This window comes from Colias croceus, chromosome 10 (genome assembly GCF_905220415.1).
Source record: "Colias croceus chromosome 10, ilColCroc2.1".
Taxonomy (NCBI): domain Eukaryota; kingdom Metazoa; phylum Arthropoda; class Insecta; order Lepidoptera; family Pieridae; genus Colias; species Colias croceus.
In genome coordinates this window covers 3,929,498-3,952,520 of record NC_059546.1, presented here as the reverse complement: position 1 = coordinate 3,952,520, position 23,023 = coordinate 3,929,498, and the positions used below count along the sequence as shown (strand labels likewise).

General features: G+C 31.6%; 1 protein-coding gene and 1 long non-coding RNA gene across 3 annotated transcripts in view; both read left to right on the top strand.

Annotated features, from left to right (window-relative positions):
• Positions 1-1,635, top strand: part of LOC123695054 (homeotic protein Sex combs reduced-like) — a 31,102-nt gene extending 29,467 nt beyond the window's left edge. Inside the window, exon 3 of the mRNA XM_045640749.1 lies at positions 32-1,635. Within this exon, the coding sequence (XP_045496705.1) occupies positions 32-336 (305 nt within the window). The 3' untranslated portion in view covers positions 337-1,635. The remainder of the gene's footprint in view (positions 1-31) is intronic.
• Positions 1,636-5,750: 4,115 nt separating this feature from the next.
• Positions 5,751-22,253, top strand: LOC123695134. 2 transcript variants are annotated; one of them, XR_006751904.1, is made up of 3 exons: positions 5,751-5,859; positions 17,638-17,686; positions 20,231-22,253. It is a non-coding gene; the product is annotated as an uncharacterized LOC123695134 (long non-coding RNA). The 2 variants fall into 2 exon arrangements; XR_006751903.1 differs by lacking the exons at positions 5,751-5,859; positions 17,638-17,686 and adding an exon at positions 18,497-19,012.
• Positions 22,254-23,023: the final 770 nt, after the last annotated feature.

The following is a 23,023-nucleotide window of genomic DNA, read 5'->3' as shown; positions in this document are numbered from 1 at the left end:
ATCTATTTGATAAATCGAATTTATTTTTCAGGTACGGTGAACGCGAACGGGGAGACAAAGCGACAAAGAACATCGTATACGCGATACCAGACGCTCGAGCTGGAGAAGGAGTTCCACTTCAACCGGTACCTGACGCGGAGGAGACGGATCGAGATCGCCCACGCGCTCTGCCTCACTGAACGGCAGATCAAGATCTGGTTCCAGAACCGCCGCATGAAGTGGAAGAAGGAACACAAGATGGCTTCGATGAACATCGTTCCGTACCATATGAATCCGTATGGCCACCCGTACCAGTTCGACCTTCACCCCAGTCAATTTGCGCATCTATCCGCATAGGATCAGTGGAATTTTTCGAATAGTGGATAACTGATTTATTAAAATTTTCAGTCGTCCGTTGCGGAACGGAGTTGTATGTAGCAACAACTACGAAGTTGGGTGCTATAGCAACTAGACTGAATCAGTTATTCGCTGTTCGAAAAATTTCTTGGACGGACATATTTGTTGAAATTATTGTTGTGCCGTGAACAGTGACTTTGAGTGGACAAGTTTAGTGTCTCATTGAGGAAACTTCTGGACAAATAGCCAACACATCGAATTGAAAATGCCCAGTGGATTCTACATGAATACGTAATTAAGTGTTGTAAGATGTTTATGACGGATTCGATATAATTTTTACAAGAGCAGTTATAGGAATTACGTCACTCCTCGCTAATGTCATAATTGTGTTGAAATTTTAGTAAAAGATTACCTAGTCATAAGCTTATTGCTCGATCTACATAATTTTTAAAGTTGTAAGGGGGAGAGTAATTGTTACAAATTTAGGAATAGTATTAATCATGATGGCTATATTAAATGATAAATGATTTAAGTCCTATTAATTTATTTCTATTAAACTGATTCCCACACTTATTACAAATAAATGGTACAATAATAGGCGTGTACAGATCAGCCATCGCTTTAACGACAAATTCGGAATTGTACAGGGAAATGGAAAATTCGAAATCTCAGAAATATAATGTTTTGCTAGGTAGGCGATTTCGTAAATCTTTTAATTAATTGGCAAGGGCTTGAAAGAGCGCTGTGAACTTTGTAATGAAGTAAGCTCAGTTAATTTAAAATTGTGAATACCTAGAATTTGTTTCTATTGTAAATACTTTGAATATCTTGTAGGTATTTTGAAAAGTTTAATATATTCAATGTAGAACCTACTTTTAAAGAACTATTTTATGTTCCTGTCTCTAGTGTAAATAACAAATAATATTTATAAGTTAATATTCATAAATACAAATAGTATAATGTCATTACTTAGATAAATAAATTAAAATTAATTGATAATAATAATCTATGATAATCTACCAACGATACCAATTAATTATTTCAATTGAGGTCTAGATTTAGACTAACTGTCGTATTTGTAAAATGTACTTAATTTTAGGCTTAAAATTAATCTTCATTGATTTGTATTACTTACTGTTATGTTAAATTTTACTTTCTCCAGTTTATGATTTTCTTAATTTGTTACATCTCATTAGAAATGTCGTGGTTAACTGTGATATTTTGTTAAATTTATTTTTAAGGAGATCAGAATTTGAGTTTATCGATCTGTCTGATTTTTTTATGATTGCAATGTTAAGTACCTACGTAAAGATTTTCAATAACAAAATCATCGCAAAGGAAATAACAAAATCATCGCAGCTAGTACTTATCTATTTACTTCATTTGATTTCGATATTAAATAATTACTAAGTATCTATTTCTATATATTTAAGAGGAAAAATATAATGAAAATCAATGAGTTGAATTTTGAAATATAAAAACGTATTTATTTTAATCCGAATTTTAACAATCCTTTGTAACATTACTAAAAACGTCTCTCACTATTTCTCTTTTGATCATTCTAAACGTCACTTCCTTGACTGGTTCATTTGTTAGTTTATTTATTGTTTGTAAATATTTAAGCACTTTAGAATAAACGTTAAATCGCATAGTATAACAATAATTATTATTAAAAAGTACCTACAATTCACTTTGTAAATTATTCTGTGCAATAGGACGTGGCCTATTTTTCATTCTTTAATTTTGTATATAAATTGTTTATTTACTTGTGTTATTTTTTTGTAATTAATAAAATGTAAGTATCTATCGTTCATTCCAGTTTAAATGAAAGCTCTAAGTATGCTACATGTTCATTTAAATTATTGTATTGTATGAATAAAGTGTATTAAATTTTGAAAAATTGGTGAAAAAGATAAAATAAATTATAAAGATACTTTTGGATTTTTTATTGTTAGCTGATAATATTATCTTCGCATTGGACTGTTGTAAATATAATTGAGCTTGTCAGAGTGGTTATTAATGCTATCTAAATGTGAATAAGAGAAGCTGATAGAGTAAGTTAATAAATACGTAAGTTTCGAATAAGATGAACTTATAAGAACACGCTTTCCAACTAACCAAACAAAATCTCTAGAACCAAACACGCGAGCTGTTCAAAACAGCTAAAACGATTTAGTATAAAATTGCTTCCGAAATGTGAATATTAAAACAATTTGATCCATTCTGTACTGCAACCGCCAGCTCGACGCCATTCACTGATGTTCGTATTGAGTGATGAAAAATGATCGCTACCGATGACATGACAGCCGAAGCTAGGGGCGGCGATGTACCACGTGCCAACAAAAGAGTGTACGAAAGTTGCTTAGTTTGTAGGTCGCGAGTGCGTATCGGAGGCTGTAATATCAATCATCCTGACGGAATATTACGTTTTGTGAAGTTCGTTTCCGAGCGGTCCATAGCTTTGCGAGTGAGCACCTGATGTTGAGATCTGAAAATAGTAAAAAGCTTCAGTTAAGCTGTTATGCAGAAAACTATTGAAATGATTAGGTATTGCATTTCTGGAAATTATTTTCTTATTGGATATTCAAATTTTACCTAATAAGTGTTCGTGCCTATAGAGTATAGGTACATCGATGGAATTATGATACACACGAGGTCGAGACACAAATTTTATAAAAACTTTGTAACCACAATTCTGGCAAATACATTTTCAATTTTCATTTTATTTCACATAGATGATACACACAATGTATGGGAAAATGGGTAGAAATAAGAATAGATTCAATAAATATATTATTTGAGACAATTACATCCATATGCAGTTAATCTATATAATATGTAATATTATAAAGCTGAAGAGTTTGTTTGTTTGTTTGAATGCGCTAATCTCAAGTAGGTACTACTGGTCCGATTTGAAAAATTATTTCGGTGTTGGATAGCCCATTTATCGAAGAAGGTTGTGCAGGGTGTAATCGTTAAGTGTGCACAGGCGATTATTACGTAACTATTGCAGATATAAAAAACTTTAAACTGATATCGAAAGCCCTTTACCTAATGAGTAAAATGACAATAATAACTTTTTAAAAATAAAACGGGAAATATCTTCACTTCATTTTTGGTGCGATTATAGGGAGATAATATTTCCGGTTTCAATTTTTTCTCCAGTAAAGGCATCTACTGCAGCTTCTCAGGATGAAATAGCTGAAGCTATTGGATTTTTAGAAATTTGTATCAACGGATTACACGTGTAATCCACGCGACTACTGTAGGGTTATTACAGAAAAATCAGAAATCAGAAAAATATTACAGAAAAGATAGTAAAAATTACTAACATAGTGCATAACTATAATCACAGATATAATAATAACAGGTATTATTAACTTTATTCCTACCAGAGATTTTATAAGAAATAGACACAACCATCATCGCGGCCAAGCACGCCATTCCAACTTGAATGAACCGCTAGTTGTATGAAGCCTGCATACCACCCGATATCCGATTCTGTTACAATGAGTAATATTATTAATGTTGGCCTGTCCGTCCGATTGTAGTCTCAGATCGCGAGATATCTTGCATTAAGGTGTGTTTGTGGTCGCGAATCATTTTTCATCCGTTGTCTCTCACGGGCCGTGTATGACATTGTTTTGAAAACGATAAGATTAGAGGCATTTGAGTAATGCTCGTTCGAAGATATTAGTTGTTGATTTAATAAATAATATTCATCGTTTGAACAGACAGTTTCGAGATAAAAGTAGGATTTAATATTTGGTTTTGGTTAGCGTTATTCGTGGCTTTTAAACACTAAATAACAACGATACGATGTGGAGTAATGTTAATCGTTTGATTAATGGTTGCAAGCTGGGCGATCATGTCGATTCTTTTATTCGTTTTGCTTTTTGGGAAATTGTTCTAAATAGGTATGCGTGCTTCAAACAGTGGAATAAAATTTGGTAAAACCACAGATAGTATGTTTTCAAAAATTCCAGTAGGTTATGACTTATGAGGTACGTATACCTACCTACTAAGAATACTTACCTACTATTTATTATAAGAATTCATTCAAAATACAATGATGATCACATTTTTAATTATATCTAGCGTTATAGATACGTACGTAATCATGTTAGATATATATTATTTTGTGATTGTGATACCTACCTAGTATACAAAATAAATATTTAACGGATTCATTTAACTTAGTTCTGAGCAGCGATATTTAAATGTTTATTTAATCAATAAAGTTCAACATAGAATGCCAAAGTCAGAGAAAATAAAGTAAGGAGGTAGTACTTAAGTAATTACCGCATAATATGTACCTAGTAGGTACTCTTCACAAATACTAATTAGGTACTTTTAAATAGTTTAAGTTACATAATATCTTTAAACTTAAATTAATTTAATTTTTAACGCTCACTGCGTATTAATTATTAGATAATAATGTCCAATTACTAGATAGGTAATCAGTAGGTATAAATAATATTATATGGATGTGATATGCAGCGTTAATTTCATGTAGGTACCTAGGTACTTACGTACCTACAGCATGAATGATTATTCATGTAACAAAAAAATATTGATATTCTCCCTCCCTGAAATAATGCCCTCAAATTGAAAAAGTCACATAATAAATTCTAACAACACTGAAATTTTAACAATACTACAATAATTATCAGATATTGTTAAAATTACAGTGTTAAAACTTAAAATTACAGATACTTACCTAGCTAAAGTAGTAGGAGATCAAAAAGCTTAAAGATATCATGAATATATTTTATGAATACTAAGACGTTAGACGACTGCAATTACCTTAATAAACATGTTTACATTGAGAGAGAGAGAAATTTTTAGAAAACAAAATAATTATTTTTACATTTTTACGTACCTAACTAGGTACTATTTATTTATGATGAGAAAAATATTGCCTTTTCATTAAATTTTATCACAAGCGTGATTCAGATATTTAGCTAATTTGAAAAAATAAAAATTTGAAGCTTTGAAATAATGCCAGGAGTTTCTGTTTCTAGTAATTTAGTTTAACGCCATCTATGTTTTTACTATAAAACTACGTCAAGTCCCTAACGTCTACAACGAAGTTCGCTAGTTCAAACATTGTAGTCGTTTGTTCATTGCTGTTCATAGATGGCAGTGATATCAATATTTACCGTGGAGTAAAGTTCCAATAAGACAATATTTTTATTTTTTATAATAAATTCATGTGAATGAAATTTTAGCTTTTATGAATTAATTTCAAATTCTATCAATATTACTCTTTAAAAATATTTATTTAACATACTAAACATAGTATAGTTATGAATTATCTTGAACTGTTTCCTCTCTAAACATATAGATGGCGCTTTTCCGTTGGCTAATGTAGGTAAAACAGGTTTATAGAGTTTTCGGAGATATCGAGTGAGCTTTGAAAGCTCCAGTTCGTGCGTCGGGAAGGGACGCATCATGTCCGTATTTTCAATCGCTTTTCTCTTATCCAGATACTGCAAATTGCAAGACAATGGGATTTTGAGGGTAAGAAAATTTTCATTTTATTTTATAATAGTTTTACTAATCGAAAAATATACTGGGTTAAGCGTTTTATTTACACTACTATGAGGAAAATCGTAGACTTTATTCTACGACATTAATGTCATTTGCTTATTGTAACAAATGTCAAAAATTTCTTTTGTTTTTATTAAACGATCAAAGCAGATGATATGCGGGTTGTATAAAAATAATCAATACCACCTAGTTTCTAATCAACTCGCTTCAATTGGTTCTTACAAAAATTTAATTGCATCAAATTTTTATAAAGGCAGAAAAATTAATCTCAACAAAAGAAAATGACGAAAATTGTCGTTTTTCTAGATATTAAATTTTTCTCTATACCTAATAGACTTTTTTCTCCTCAAAATGTGTTGGGTCATTGTTAGAGCTCTAATTTGCATAATCCATACTGCGTCCATGGCATCATTAATATCAATAGCGAATATATTTCTATTTTCTGGGCTACTTATTCGTTATTAATAGTTCTTAATTACTTAATAGGAGCTATAGACACGTCTTGGCATACAATCCGTTTTCCAATCCTTACAAAAGCTTATGAATAATTCGTACAAAATCCATTGTAAAGGGTGTTACAGATATTCTGTAATCCATTTAGAGTGAGTAAATAATACGCTTAAGCCATAAAAATATTTCCGAGTAAAGCCAATTGTGCGGGTCTGCAGCCGACGATAAAATCCATTATACAAAAACTGTTGACGTGAAATTTATACCTGGCTTCCATGAATGGCGTTATTTTTGTTCAAACCCTGTCCGAAAAAAGAGAAGCGATAAAATATGGCCGCCGCAAAGGCACCTCTGGTGCGCCTGTGCCGTCTCCAGACTTGCGCATTTTGAGTATCGGGGATACTAGCGGTTCTCGCACCAATACGTTCTCGATCGAGTTGCTTTTGGATTTTCTGTTTGTACAAGATTTTGCAGATAACAATATTTTATGCTACGAATTAAGAAATTACGACTATGTTAAAATGTTTCATTCTTAGTTTATTATTAATTTCATTCAGTAACTTTATTTTAGTCATCTTTCTGAAGTGTTATAAATAACTTAAGCATAAAGCATAGGTGTTATATAAATAAACTCTAATCTTCAGATGTAAAAATTATTTATCATCTTGCTGCGTAATGAAAAAAAACATGCCCCGCTTAAAAAACTTTCACATTGTTAATATCCACTAATCGAAACTGCGATTTTCATGCAAAACTCGAAGCGTTCAGAAATTTTTGAATCGAGAAACAATAGTAATGAGCTGCGCGACCGCTTGTCAAAGGAATGCGCGAAATGAGTTAAAACATTCCTACATTATAACTAAGGTTTCTAAATTGATAGCTTTTAAAATCAATCTTAATATTATAAATTGGCATAACTAAATATTTCTTTATTTTTCTATTGTAGTTTAAATAAAATTTCAGAACGTTGCGTAAACCTTTTAACGCGAACCTTGTTCGAAAATCAATACCCAAGCATGCGCAGACAACTTGTCAAAGAGATGCGCGGTAACTGTCATTCGATCAAAAGTATACGTATAATGTGCTATACTATATACATCATACATATACATTATACATATTACAACAGTGCATTTTTGAGTATTTTTTAAATTTTGTTTTATCGATTTGAAATGTATCTATCTATAGGTAGGTACTGACAACTGATAACTGAGAAACGACGAAAATAAAGCTGTTTGAAGGATTCATTTAGTACTTTTTGTGAATATTAAATTATTTAAATTAGTTCCTACTTACACACAAATTAATTTTTAATAATTGATATCAATGAATATTAATTATAAGTATTTTAATTTTATTATGTAGAGCATAAGTCTTAAAAACGCTATAGAAAAAAAGTAGTGTTCAATATGAAAAAAATCGTAGATACTGTATGTATTAAAACTTTATAACTTTTCAATTTGTTTTGTGATATCAAATGAGCCCGTTTAAAAAATCACTACTGTATTCTTGCATACAAGCATAACGCTAGTTAAGACCCACAGAACACTATACTCTCTACCAATGCGCATGCGGCATGGACACGTTTTTACTTTAACGAACAATTAAGTTTTTCGTTTTCTTTCATATATTATAACAAACACCTAAATATTTGAAATAGTTTTCTTTATTATTCTGAATGTATGGTCGTATTTTATATTGTACTATTTTCCAAGAAAAATATTTTCAAAATAATATCTTACATATTTATAAAAAATGTACTTTCAAATTAATTATGTATAGGTACCTTATAATATACTGTTTTCAGTGAAATGTCATTATTTTTGTAAAATATTTTATCATTTTTTTCATCCTCTCAAAATCTTTCTCACCATTATAAAGCTCCAAACCAATTGGTTGGTAGGTACTATGGAATATTGCTCTGTAACTAAAAAGTGTTCGTATAAAATGCCCTATAATTTTACAATAGCACATGAAAGTCCGTTAGCAACAGCTCGGTTCAAACCCGCCTGTCAGCTGTACGAAGGGGAGCGGATTAAATTGGAATTCCTTTAAATTCACCAATAGGGGGAAGGGTAACGTTGGATTGGCTCACTCGTAAGTAATCCTTGGATTGATTGACGTGAACCTTGCTACTTGCTTTTTTTTATTTTTTTAATATTTGATATAGGATCATGGAGTTCGATCTATATATAGATTTGAAAAATATTAACTGCCTCAATTTGTAATAACTAGATACTTATTATGCAGATTTTAAAAATGATGATTTTATAATTAACATTAAAGAGAGTTTAATGAATTTTTGGAAAGACAAAATTTAATTTAATATGCCGCCTACAAATTATTTAAAATTGAGCAATTCTCTATTTGAAAAAAAATTGTCATGGTGTCATTAACGAATAATTGAATTTTTTATAATTCGAATTAATGTCAGCTGTTAGAGCCAGCGCGCACGAGCAACTTTGTCTCCGCAACTATTTTGTCTCTCTTTGTATGGGGAGTTGCGTCGCTAGGTGCGCGCACTTTCCTACTAGCCCATGGGTGGGAGAGACAAAATAGTTGCGGAGACAAAGTTGCTCGTGCGCGCTGGCTCTAATTGAATTAAATATCTATTAGGTAGCGCGCACGAGCAACTTTGTCTCCACAACTATTTGTCTCCGCAACTATTTTGTCTCTCCCACCCATGGGCTACTGCGCGCACGTAGCGACGCAACTCTCCATACAAATTGATGGGAGAGACAAAATAGATGCGGAGACAAAGTTGCTCGTGCGCGCTGGCTCTTAAAGCTAGCGCGCAAGTGCAACTTTTGTCTCCGCAACTATTTTGTCTCTTCCACCTATGGGCTAGTATGAAAGTGCGCGCACGTAGCGACGCAACTCCCCATAGAGTTGATGGGAGAGACAAAATAGTTGCGGAGACAAAAGTTGCTCTTGCGCGCTAGCTCTTAAAAATACAAAAAAAAAAATGCATCAGCTTTTAAAACCTTTATACAAAGGCCATATTATTTCGCTTTGTTTAGATTCCTTCGTAATTTGAAAGTTTGAACATGTTCATATTGGCCTGTATTATACTGGCGACTTTAAGCGTTCATATTAAAAAATTCAATACTTTTAAATAAAATTATGTTTAAAAGTCTTTATATTTTTCTCTGCTAAGTCTTATATTCCCGGTTATATAATATACTCCCGGTTATCAAAACACACATATTTTAGGGTTCCGTACGTCAAAGGTAAAACTGAGATTTCGCTTTCTGCCAGTCTCTCCGTTTCGTCCGAAATTTTCAGAGATAAATTAGTATTTCTGTTGCCGCTTAAACAACAAATAATAAAAAATAGTGATGCGCGTCCGACTCGCACTTGACAGATTTTTATTATATTATGTTTTAATTTTAATCGCAAATGCTCTATAATTTTAATTGTTGAGAAGTAGCTGTTTAGAGGTAGCTCTATATTTTTAATTGTTTGGTATTTAGGAATAGTAGGTAAATATTTTTTTCCTGAATAAATGAATAATAAATAAAAATAAATATATATCAATAAATCTACCTACCATGCTTTCATGACTTTTATATTATAATATAGCAAATTCATTGTTCAAGGCTAAAAAGCATAAGTCAATGTCGCAAAAATTAAAACGCTAACTAAAAATGTCAACATAGACACACATAGAGCTCTTCACATATGTGCTTTTGAAAAGTAAATACCTATCTACAGAGTAATTATATTCAGAGAAATGCTTAGTGTATTTAATTTCATCACATTTCAGTACTTTTTTTCTATTAGTAGGTTTAATAGGATATTATTGTTGAATGGGTTAAAATATTATGGTTATTTAATAGATTAAGTCCACATTATTATTGTTGTTATCTTCTTTTTGTTTTTAAAACATTTTTTTTTATAAAATTCAGAATAAAAAATAATGCATTTTGATATGGTCGTAATACATATTATAATAATTAAATTACTTAACAAATTTTGAGGGCACCATTAATAAACGTAACAGTATCAGCTATTGTGAATGCGCTCTAGCTTTAACAGACTTTTTTGATTGTGAAACTAACATCAGTTCAGGAGTATACAGGATGTCCCACTATTGGTATACTAAGCGCGAAGGCACTTGAAGTTTTGCAAACACTGATCAGTGATCACGTAAAAAATACTTAAACAACAAAATTACGCCAAAAATTTTTTGCTTAATTTTTCCTTAAAATCCATGTTTTCGTCTCTAGCTTCGCGAGGCCGGCATAATATACCGCTTCGCTAATGTGAGCATTTTGTCTATGAAAACATAATCTTAAACCATAGCTCACGTGCGGGTGGCAAAGTTGAGCGGGTTGCTTGATAGGGGTGTACACATAGAGTTTTAAGAATTAAAAAATTTGTCAAAAGAATTCGTCTGGAATTTTATCAGTATTTTTTACGTAGTCAGCGTATGCAAAACTATAACCTCCTTGGGGCTTAGTATACCGTTGCTGGGACATCCTGTATAGAAAATACCTGATCAGAATAAACTGAATAACTACGTAAAAAATATCATACAAAACATCAAACAGGCGTTCTTTCTGTTGGTAATATACATTCAAAATTCGGATAAAAAACAAAATATAGCTACTTGATACTTTTATATTTACTATAATATCTACATTTAAAATTTCGTTGACTTTCTTTTCAAATCAAAATTTTGGATACTTAGTTCTATTGTAGTAAAAAGTGGAGCCACACACTAAATTCAAAGCTTCTATAAAGCCGGTAACTAATAAATAAAAATACTACTTTTATTGCAAGAATCGCATATATATCCAGTATGCACACGCCCTAGCCGCTAGCGCGAACAGGCTGAGCATTACGTCACAGCTCACATACGGCCGGTTACCGTAACGGTTTCACTGTCAATTGGCACTTTGTACGCGTAATATTTGCGTAATTTTTATCGTCACATATTTGTTCAATACCTAAAACAATCAATTAGCAACAATAGATTTGATAGCCACGAAATCTTTAAGTTTATTTTCGTTTTTATTGCGTTGGCAATGTTGGTTTTGCGCGTGTTTATTGCTAGGAAAGTTCATGTTTTTTATCGATTGTATATTGTTGTAATAAATCGTTTATATAATAATAATATACTGTTAGTCTTCCTCGAACACTAAAGATCGTATCTTTTTAAAAGCTAATCTAGGCGTCGTATGCAAGCATTTATATTAGCTTTAGGGCCAATTATATGTTAGGTACATTGTTTTTTTTTATTGCATTTCAGTAGTTTTTTTAACAAGGTAATATAAAAGTAGTTAAAATGGCACTTTAAAAAAAACAAAATAATTTTTATTTTGCTCTATCTGCAATAAACGTACGTGTTCTTCTCTATAAAAAATCAAAAATTTATAACATGAAAGCAAATATAACTGGAAGCTCGAAAGCAATTAACGGATATTATCATAGCGTCTCTATCGAGGGGTAGGCTGTAGGTACGGCGCGGGGTGGGGCGGCAGCAAGGGTGGTTCTCGACGGAGTCGCAGTTTGCCCTGCGCAGATACCCCACGCCTTCCTGATTTAGGTAAGCAGACATGTACTTGTATTGTGTGTAGGTAGTTTCATTTTTTTATTTAATTTTTTTAAGTGTTTCATTGCATATGCTTTAACAACAGAGGAGTTTTATATATTCAAATTTGCTACCACATTTTATTACGTTAATTCTATTGATCGAATATTGCTAATCGAAGTTATTTTCCATAGTTCAAAATGTTAATTAAACATTGTTTTTTATTACGTAATTGCTACGTGTACGCGATATGTAAAAATCCAACGATGTCGTACTCCTTCCGGCCTTCATATATTTATAGTACCTACAAGTTAATCACTTATTTTAAATAGATACCGGCCTCTGTTTAGTTACATAGGAAGTATTGTTAGTATTGTTGTATCGTGACTTGTTTTATAATTTTACGATGCTTTTGTAACTTATCGAATCGCCCATCTTTATGAGCTTGTGTTTTATTCCTTGGGAGGTAGGAATAGTCTTGGAAGTTACTTTTGAAATTTGTAATGTTTTAATATAGGTATTTTTGGAAAGTAACGTTTTAGAGCATGGCCATTTTTAGAGATATTCCTGAGAGAATTCAAGTCTTTTACTATAGTTGGTTAACCTATCCCGTAAATGTTGAAACAAGCATGGCGTAGGTAATTTAGGATTACCTATCAAAACATTACTAAAGCTATCAACAAAAACCCAAAAATAATTAAATGGGCTCTACCTTATTTGCTAGATACCTATATAACGAATTATAAAACGTAGGTATTAATAAATGTTTAGTTAATTCACTTCACAAGTTCATGAACAGCCGCTTTTAGTCAAACCGATTCGGAATCCTTGTAACAGATTAAGGACCAATTCACATGTTCCATATTAAAAACAATTTCTATCGATGCCTTTAAATCAATGTAATACGTTATCTTGTCACTCTATATAAGGGAAGTGTAGGCACTATAGGTAAATACGACAGCCTACTTCTAGTTAAAATATTTATAAAATGTAGGTCTATTCAATACTGTTCGTAGACTAACTATCTACTAAAATGGTAATCTTATTAAAATCGATCCTTTAATTGGACACAAATCTGTTATTCAATACTAAATGCGGCGCTTAGTTTGTGTTTCATGTAAATAAGTGTTCAATGAATGAGTGATGTAAGTATTGAGGACAAAATAATCAAATCTCAATTTGGGTAAAGATAAACCATTCGTTCGTTTACCTTCATTATAAATAGCTTGTATTGTGCTCGTTTATCCCATTGGATTTTTTTTGTAAATTTAACAGTTCCAGCTTTGTTTTTTTCATTCTGAATCCTAGATTTTAAAAGATATTATGAGCTGCAGTAAATATCTTTTGAGAATTTAGATTGTTGTGATTGTATTTTAAACGCTAATGATGTTTTCAGTGGAAGTGTAAACTAATTTTCTTTTATCGGTAATACTGATTGAGCGATTGGATTTTGATAAGAATCAAATAACTTTCAAAATATACAATATCAAGGTATTTAACAAATAATTTAAAATTCTATTCTATGAATATACCTACATATAGAGCGATTTTTCCCTGGATTTATCCAACATCGGAATGAACTAGTAGGTTATTTCATGAATATATGGGTGAAATCCATTAACTAAATCCTTGAAAAGTCATCAAGATTATTAATCTAACTAATCTTATACTATCTTTCGGCCAATATTTGTTCTTACATCCATCAGCATCAGAAAACTCAACTGAATACCATCGTTTCTTGAATTAGGGCGTTTGGGGAATCTTTTGTTACTAGAGCTCTGTACCAAGACATTTGGAATTTGGATATAATTTTGTTATTTTTTATTGTATTAAATTATTGGACGGCTGTGAGTTTGCGCAGTGACGCCTACACCGCCTGTCGATAAAGGGACCCCTTGTACGCATGTGCGGAAACTTGTAGGTACATACTTTGATTATATTCTGATTCTTCCTATTATGTATGCTAATGTATAATATGAAAATCAGACCAATCTTGGTATATTTGAATAGGGGAAAATATTGTTCGCATTCACTTGTTTTTTTATTGTAGTAGCGTCTATTTGATATTGCATATGAGTATGAATAATATCAAGGCCAACTTTAATTAAATGGACCAGTTATTTAGCACAAAACATAAATCATCTAACGTTTTATTAAAAGTTGTTTTATATTTGTACTGTAATAAATTACTATTATACTTTTTACCCATTCAATTAAGAACTCCTAGTCTAATTATTATTTTCGATTAGAAGTTAAATATAGATAGTATATAAAAATTATTAATATGAAAAGTGAAAACCTTATATTTAATAGACCCAATCGGAAAACATAAGAAATTTATTAATTTCCTAGTCATTTTTCATATTCCATCTTCGTATGAAAACAATAATATTAACAAATTCTTTGAAACATTGTAAGCTTCAACGTTGAAATGTAGAGTTATTTATGTATAAGTTTATAACTACATATATGAAATATCATACCTACTATATATAATGAAAGTAGGATGAAGTAAATAAGTTAAGACTGACAGACGTTATATTATTTTTTAGTAAGTAATTTTTGCAATTTGAGTATTTGCCCTTCGTCATCAGTGGGCACTGATTACATTATATATTATGTATTACTATTAGATATTCTTGTATATGCTGGATTATTAAAGCTAATAGTAAAATAGATTATTATTTATCACAAAGATTTAATATGAGTAACTTAATACAGTATCATTATTTGACACATAAAGGCTCTCTCGAACGTAGATACCTACCTAATAGGTAGGTACCTATCATATTAAAGTTACGAAACAATAAACTAATGAGCACAAAAATAAATGAAAGTTACAATATGTATTATGAAAAATAGGAGTCTTGATGTAAAACGAAATAAATAAGAATTACCAAACGGCTTCTCTCTATCGATCTACCGGGAGGGGAGAGACTCGGAGCAATTCTGCAATGAGTATTCATTTGCGCCTTTAATGTTTAAAATAATTAGAATATTTCTAAATTTCATTAGATAACGTTTAATGAAAATATATGAAAACCCGTAGTATAAAAAATATATGGCGTGGCGTTGATTTGTAGGTAGTTCTGTTAAAAGTAACCATGCCACTACAAAATTACCTATTAAGTTACTTATATCATCTTCTTATTACCAGTGTATTCATGAATAATAAATGATATATGAGTAGGTATCGATGTATTGTTACATATACGCATGATAATATTTTTTTAACAACTTTGAGCCCAACTTCTCCTTAAAATTGTCACTCGCGTGACAAACTTATATCAAAATTAATGTATTTTATTACTCAGCAAAGTTATATCTACCGTCATTAAACTTCCAAAGTTCATAAACAGGCCTGTTAATAAATAATTTGTCCATGGCTTGCGTGCCTTGTCATCTACTTGACGATTTAACTTTATGAATTACAAGCCTTTAATCCTGGCTCCTTGAGACGCAATAACTGATGAGCTCCTTTGATAGGCAATATTTTTGATTTATAGTGATATTTATTTAAATATGATATAGTTTCTTTTTATAGGATTATTTAATCCTATAATAAGAAACTATATCACCTATTCAGTTACATTTATATAGTTTCGTAAACACTAACTTCTAAGGTACCTACTAGAAATAACTAAGGGCTCACGGCTCACCCAAGCAAACGAGGCAAGATAATAAGATCGGAGAACAAATATAAAAGCATTATTCTGTTTAACATGAAGTAAATGATATTATTTAGTTTTTTTATTGTATAGACACGACTGAACAAATATTAATGCACATTTTGAACAATATAAACGTAAAGTAGTCAATACCAAATAGGGCTCTATCATAACATAAATTGTGTTATTCAGGATTAAAATGTTTATAAAACGTCCAGTATACAATGGTAGAACTGTTGTTTGTTTGTTGTTGTTTGATTACCTATCTTTTTATTAATAGATAACCTGGTAGGTACCTATTAGGTACATAGGTACTTAAGAATTATTATTTCGCGTAAATTGCCTCAACTGAATGTAGGTATAGAGTAGATCCGTAGGTACAGTTACTTTAAAAGTAATCTACGTATAGCCCGCGTGAATTCTTCTAGAAAATTCTCCACGTAATTTTTAACTTTTTTCATTTAACTTTATAAAACAAGAGTGCCGTAATTCACTCTCCAGATAATCCGGGCTATCTTAGTTAAACAAAGTTTTATCAGCAGCTACCTGTTAAATAGATGACAAACAATATGCAGCCTTAATCTCATTTGATATGATATTACATTGGATGGTAAACAGAGATACGGCAGCTTCCGTTGCTCTAATCTCTTATCTAGCGCATTTTATTATAGAGCAAATGTACTAGACTAACATAATCAAGGCTTATGGTTTTTAATCAACGCGTGGAAAGTTAGGATTGTATTCATAGAAGCGGTGTTATTATTTTTAAGACACTATAATATGTGCTTCATATTCGAACTAAACTGTGTTAATAGATTCAATGCTTTATGCGATCAGAAAGTTAAAAATCGTAATTAATGCGTCTCGTATCTATTTATTTTTATCTAACATATTTTTGGTTTAATACCTATGTCTATGTATCTTGTATATGTATTCTCCTTAATCGAATCGATATTCGCATAAATACGCAATGCAGACAGACGCACACTTATACTCCATAGGGATTTGGCGACATTTAAACGGACCCCTGTGTTTATTATCTTATCGTACCATTTTTGTTTCTTTTACATTGCTCAATGTGTACGCGCCCTTAATCTTAAGGACTGATGGATTCCTTATACGGAGAATATCCTTAGGGGCCTGATCTAGTTAAAACTTAATTAAGATGTGAAGCCATTGTGTGCTGACTACAAAACAATATCCATAGAGTATCACTTTATTTTGAGCACGAATTATTTTATACCTACCTACCGTCTATATTTTAAATAGGAAGGTACGATGTTTTTCTATCTATAGACACAAGTTTCAATTGGACTCGTTAGTATTGTTGTCACGATTACATATTCGCGTTTGTCTAAAAATGAACTTTAATAAAATGACAGGAAGAACACAATAAATCCCATGTCAATGACCCCGTTATTTGAATATGGTTAATTCCGTTAGGCGAATGCGTTTTGTTTTGCTTAAAATAACTACACAGTATTATTACAACAAATAAAAAAGGTATTTATTATATGCGGCAAGATCCAGACTGTCGAAGAATTCAGTGTCAAATCTAAAGGTTAGAACTAACATGATTTCCTAAAAAGGAAAGGCCAGACGAAATGTTGAGAGGGCTTCGAAGCAATGTGGCAAAAATGTCGTTCAATTTATGCCCAAAATTTATTCCCGACTGGGTCCCTTTTTGTTGCCATCTGCGCGCCGAACCGACCCGATAGTCCAGACAGCTCCACCCTAAAAACCGTTTAGATGAGATTTCTATTCTCTTCACTCCCCAATCGGGGGCGATATCGCCGTCTCTCTCTACATACTGGAGCAACCAGGACCTGTCGCCTGTCTCGTTTTTGCACACGCGCATGGATTGCTCCATCCTTTTTGACTCGTAGTAATTCGTGTATTTCCGCTTCCCACACGACCGGCAGCCATGTTTGGCGGGACTGACAAGTCAACGCCAGTTTGGCGCGATTCAAGCAGGATGAACAAGGTCAGTTTCCATCAGTGGAAGCTTTTAATGAATTAATCTAGCGGTGCCCTTGTATCGATGACGCTTTATTTTTAGACCAATATTAATATGAAGTCTTCGAAAATTTTCAGGTGCCGCGACCTGTCAGAGCTATTGAGGAAGACAATCGTCGTTAATTTTGTAAGTAGCCACCATCTGTTTTATGTAAAAAATGTCGTTTAGATTAATACATCCGATTCATACGTTTTATAATATTTCAATTAGAGAACAAAAATTAAACTGATATAATTAATTGTATTTATTAAAATACAATGAATGAATTTTGGTATTTGTATTAACAAATACCAAAATTCAAACGTGATGTCAATCAATTTATGTTACCTAATTAAATAAGAAGTATAATAATTGAAATATTAGTTCCTAGAAAATTTAAATCAATAGCTATTTGGCTTCTAGTTAAAATCCCCAGAGGCGATAGAAGTAATATACCTATAGAAATTGTATAAGTAAAACCGTAAAATTTTCTAACAATGGATCCGTACAGCATCTGTAAATCTTTCTTAACAAAGCTTCTTTGATAATGCTCGTAATACAGAAATGGACTTTCTTAGTATTCATTAGCGTCTCAGTTTTTCTCCAATATGATCTTTAAAAGCAATCGTTTAAATTTCATAATGCCTTATTTACCTACCTAGATATTAGATGATCGATAAGAATTCCATTAGTTCTAATCAATTATGTTTGCATTGATTACCAGTCTGATTCAAATTCTGCATAATGCTTTTGTTCGTCATCATTCATGGCTTTGCAATCAGTAGGTGATCTATCGCTATTGTCTCGTATTCAATACTAGAAATGCAAATGACAGCTAACCGGTCGTACGTACGGCTTTGACCGTATTTATATTACATATCTAACTCATAATACTAGTGTAGGTACCTAGGTACTTAAAATAATTTAAGTTCAACACATGCGGTACTATTCCTGTCGATTTGAATGTACGTTTTTACCAGGCCGTTGGGTTTATATGGAATGTTACTTCATGAGTCATTCATTACTCCGGTATTGATAAAACAGCACGCAACTAATAAAAGCTATAAACGAACCTATTAACACGTTCAGTTTCATCAGGCGCTTCATTAGTGACCGATGCGGGAATAATTTCTAATATAATATTCCGTTTCGTGGTTGGCACATTCGTATCATCTCCGGTGTAAACAGACAACAATTATGCAGAGAGAACTAACAAAACGTGTAAATGGGGCAATTACCGCTGGCTATGTAGGCTGCCGTACAATTAGTGGCTTGCTAATAGCTTTCATCACCAATAGTTTCATGCTACGCGCCGTGTGGGAGCTCCATCAGATCGAGATCGTCTCTCGCTGTGATCGCATCAGATTTCGGTTGTGGAGTTCGATATTCAAATTTTTTATCGTTCGATTTTAAATTAGGTTGCGTTCAAATAGTTGCCTTGTAGTTTTTACGACTGACTTTCCGGATATTTAGGTGAGTCGACCTTTGATTTATCGTGTACTTTAACGTTTTTTTTTAACACGCGTTTCATAGATATTTTATTAATTTCGTTTCATTATATTTTTATAGATAGATACCTTTATTGGAAAGGAAACACATCGTGTTTTAATTTTTACATTTCATTGTTCTATCTTGAAATAGTTGCGTCTCGAAATATTTTAATTTCAAAACTGCATTATCGATTCTAAATTTAACTGAACGTGTATCGAGCAGAACAACAGCTGGCTATAACGGCCGATTCCAGTTAGTTCCACGGTTTCCGATATAACAAAGATTCATAAAAGGGTGGGTCAAGTTATCCTGGAGATGCGAAGTGGGGGTCTGAGCCATTCATTCGATAGGGCGGGGGCGGCGCTCATTGCCTACGTCCGGAGTACGCATGCGCGTCCTCTGACCCACTTGTGAGGAACGGCCCCGATCCAGCCTTGGCGAATCGTGGAACCGCCGGCCCGCGCAGACTTTGTGACGCGCTACTAATTGTTGCTCGTATTAAACCCGTTTTGTATTTTGTCTAGCAGTCTGATAGGTACAGGTACGTCTGGTAGCGTGTAGTTTTATTTTTAAATTCGTTGGCGCATCTATTTTTTCTGTTAAATTCGCAGTACATTGGCTACGTACCTACTGCCTTTGTTTCTGCATTCTTTGTAATTTAAATTCGATTTTAAAATTTGTTAATTAAAATATTCCTAAAAATCTTGCTTTACAATATCAACATTAAAATAATCTTCTTTCTTTGTATTTACTATATCGTGAGTCACTGTGATGCAATACTTGTGGAATATCATCAGGCATATGTATGTTCATTGTTGAATATTAATTAGCATGTGCCGTCTAAAATACATTCCTTCGCCCGCTGGCGCTTCCCTTCCGGTGTCGGACGTTAAAATGCAAGATTTTAATGCAAATTTTAGTCACGTTTTACAAAATATTTATTCATTTGGTGTTATCAAATTGCTTACACGATGTCGTAACTACAACCTATTGGGATTTTTTATACAATATATTGATTGATGACGACAGAAAGCGGCTACTATGTAACGTTTATTGTATTAACACGAACATCGACAAAATTGTTCCACTGTTTGACATCACCACTTTTAATTATGATGGATAGGTGTTATGACGTGTTTATATTAACACATGATGAATCATTCGTGAAATAGATCAGCGTTATAAATTCCTTTTTTATAGTTTTCAGATGTGATTTCGTCGCCGAGTGGGTCACGCATCAAGGCGCTCTTGGTTGGTACTTGGTAATGTAATTTAGTTTAATTATTTTAGAATAATAATTGATTAAAAAATTATTATTCATTTCAATACAATCTGGTATTATGCTATTTAATTATTTATGTTATATAAGTTGTATCTGAAGCATCTATATCATTTTTTCAGTCCTAATATTTTTATTATTGTAGGTAATTTCATTTCATTATAAATTTATTCTATCAAAATGGTACTAAAATCTCAAAATTATATAATTTTTCACTTGTGTGTATTCTCGATATTTCGATGTAAATAATTTTCTCACTATATCATGTTATAGGTATGTTTAAATTTTTCATGTGTATACCTAATAACATTGTAATTTGTTTAAATCGAGACGTTGAATATTAAAATATTAAACTCTATGTACCTAGAGTATGTTAGTTTTTATTATCATACATAATTGTACTTATTTATAATATAACCCGTATGTAACTTTTGAATATGTACATAATTGTACATTATTTGTGTCTATGCAATGTTTCCACTACTTATTCCTCTGTAGTCCATATCTAACTAGCTGGGTTCGAAGATGCAGAAGATCAAGGAAGGAAGTTGGTGCCCTACGGCATCAATATTAGTGCCCTACATCTACCCTGTAGATCCGAATTTGTTTGAAGTGAGGCGACAAATTCGGTTCTAGAGAGGTTTGTGTGGTGCATGCACTGCGTCCTTCAAGACAATGTGGGGAGACTGGAAGAAAAAAACCATGGAGTTTCTTAGTAGTTTATTAATAAGTAGTGTTGGTTGTACATTGACATAGATGTAAGAATAGGATGTGTGTAATGTTCTGGTGTGTTTAATAAATTGTGTGTAATGTGTGAGGTATATGGAATTTATAAAGACTTCAATCTTTATAAATTCCATAAAGGTAGAGTCATTTGTATTAATGCAACTGTGTATTTGTATGTAACAAGATTTATGTGTGGATGTTTATATAATATTATAGTAATAGTGAAGGGATAATATGGTTGTATATTTTATAAGTCACAGCTTTTTTAAAATAAATAAAGATATTATTTTAATCATATCACTGATACGTACCTACATAGAAGTGAATAAATAATTTATTACATGTTCACAAAGTACCAAGTGCCAAAAATTTTCAAAAGCAGTATAAAACTGCATGTAAATATTAGCTCTATGAAGTGTTTTATTACCACGAAATATCAAATATTCCGTTCTTCGAGCTTAAAGTATAATTATATATCTACCTACCAATATTAATAAGTGAAATAAACTTAAATGCTAAAATTAAAAAAACCTTATTTAACACACCAATAATATTTAGATTAATAGCAATATACAATTATAATAATTAACTTCAATGGTACTTTAACCCGGTAAATATTTATTTTTATTTTTTATTTACTTCCTTAAGTTATTACTATAGAAAATATCTTCTAACAAACTGTTAAATTAATCTATTACATTTTGTATGCTTTCTGCTTTTTGTATATAATAAAAAAATAAACCTGCAGATTAAAAAAATCTCCTTTTACAATTCTTCTTCTTCTTTAGATTAGGATAATATGTTATGTGCCCTCAATGTATTTACGTGGTTTTTGTATAATGTTAATACAAATTATTGTAACTGTGTATAATTTTAGAACTACATTTTCTGGTATGTTGATATATTTAATTTAACGCGTAAAAATAACCGTCAATAAGGATATTGACTGGTTCAGGGTTTTGACTGTAACATGCATAACATTGTCCTACAAAAATTTAGATTTAAAATTTTAATGGTCCTTTATAATATCATGTTGTAAACATTGTATTACTATAGGTATTTATTTGGAACAATTGTCCATGTTCTAGCTGGTAAATTTATGTGATATTATTATGTGATTGTCTGTTTCTAAGTATTATGAACGGTATTCATATACATTCTTGATTTTTTACATGTGCCTAGGTTGAATATACAAAATAATAAAAAATACCATCATAATCTTTTTGTTTCATTTCTTTCTCATTAAACCTTCAATATAGATTAATTAGATTGCATATTAAATATGATAAGATTTCGAACTAAACCAGCCAATGAAACAACGATCTATCAATACATAATTTCCAGTCTTTTGCATTTAAATCCTAATTTCAATGAATTTTAACCATATATTTGTTAAAAGGTAATTTTTGCCATAATTTTCACACTTACCACAATACCTTTTCATACGTTTTTAAAGACTCTATCATACTAAAAGTATCTCTTTAACAAAATAATATCTGAAAAATTTATGTAGTTTGAATGAAAATAGATACTACAAGGTGCAAGGCTGTGGTGCAAGGTAATCCTAGCTTGCCATTTTATTTTGAATTTCAAAATTTTCTTATAAGAAATACAATATCAACTGTGTTTTTAAAAATACAGAAGTACCTAATGAAATTTTTGTTTCAAAACCGTGGTCCGTGTAGTATGTTTAAAAATTAAGGTGCCTGCTTATTGTAATTTTACACAATGTTCACGTTGCTTTAAGTGATAAATACTTGGAAAATACATATAAAGAGGATATTTTAGTCAGGTGCCTATCATAAATGTGTAAGCTCTCAAAGATAAGAAAGAAGCCTTTATAGAAATTTCTGTTGTTTCTAAGAATATATAAAAATACAAGTTAAAAGTAAGTAAAATATTTATTACTAGCAATATTATTTAAAAAATCGATAACGCTCCGCTCTTGTGCGCTCTACATTTTCGTATCCAGCTACTGAACACAAGAT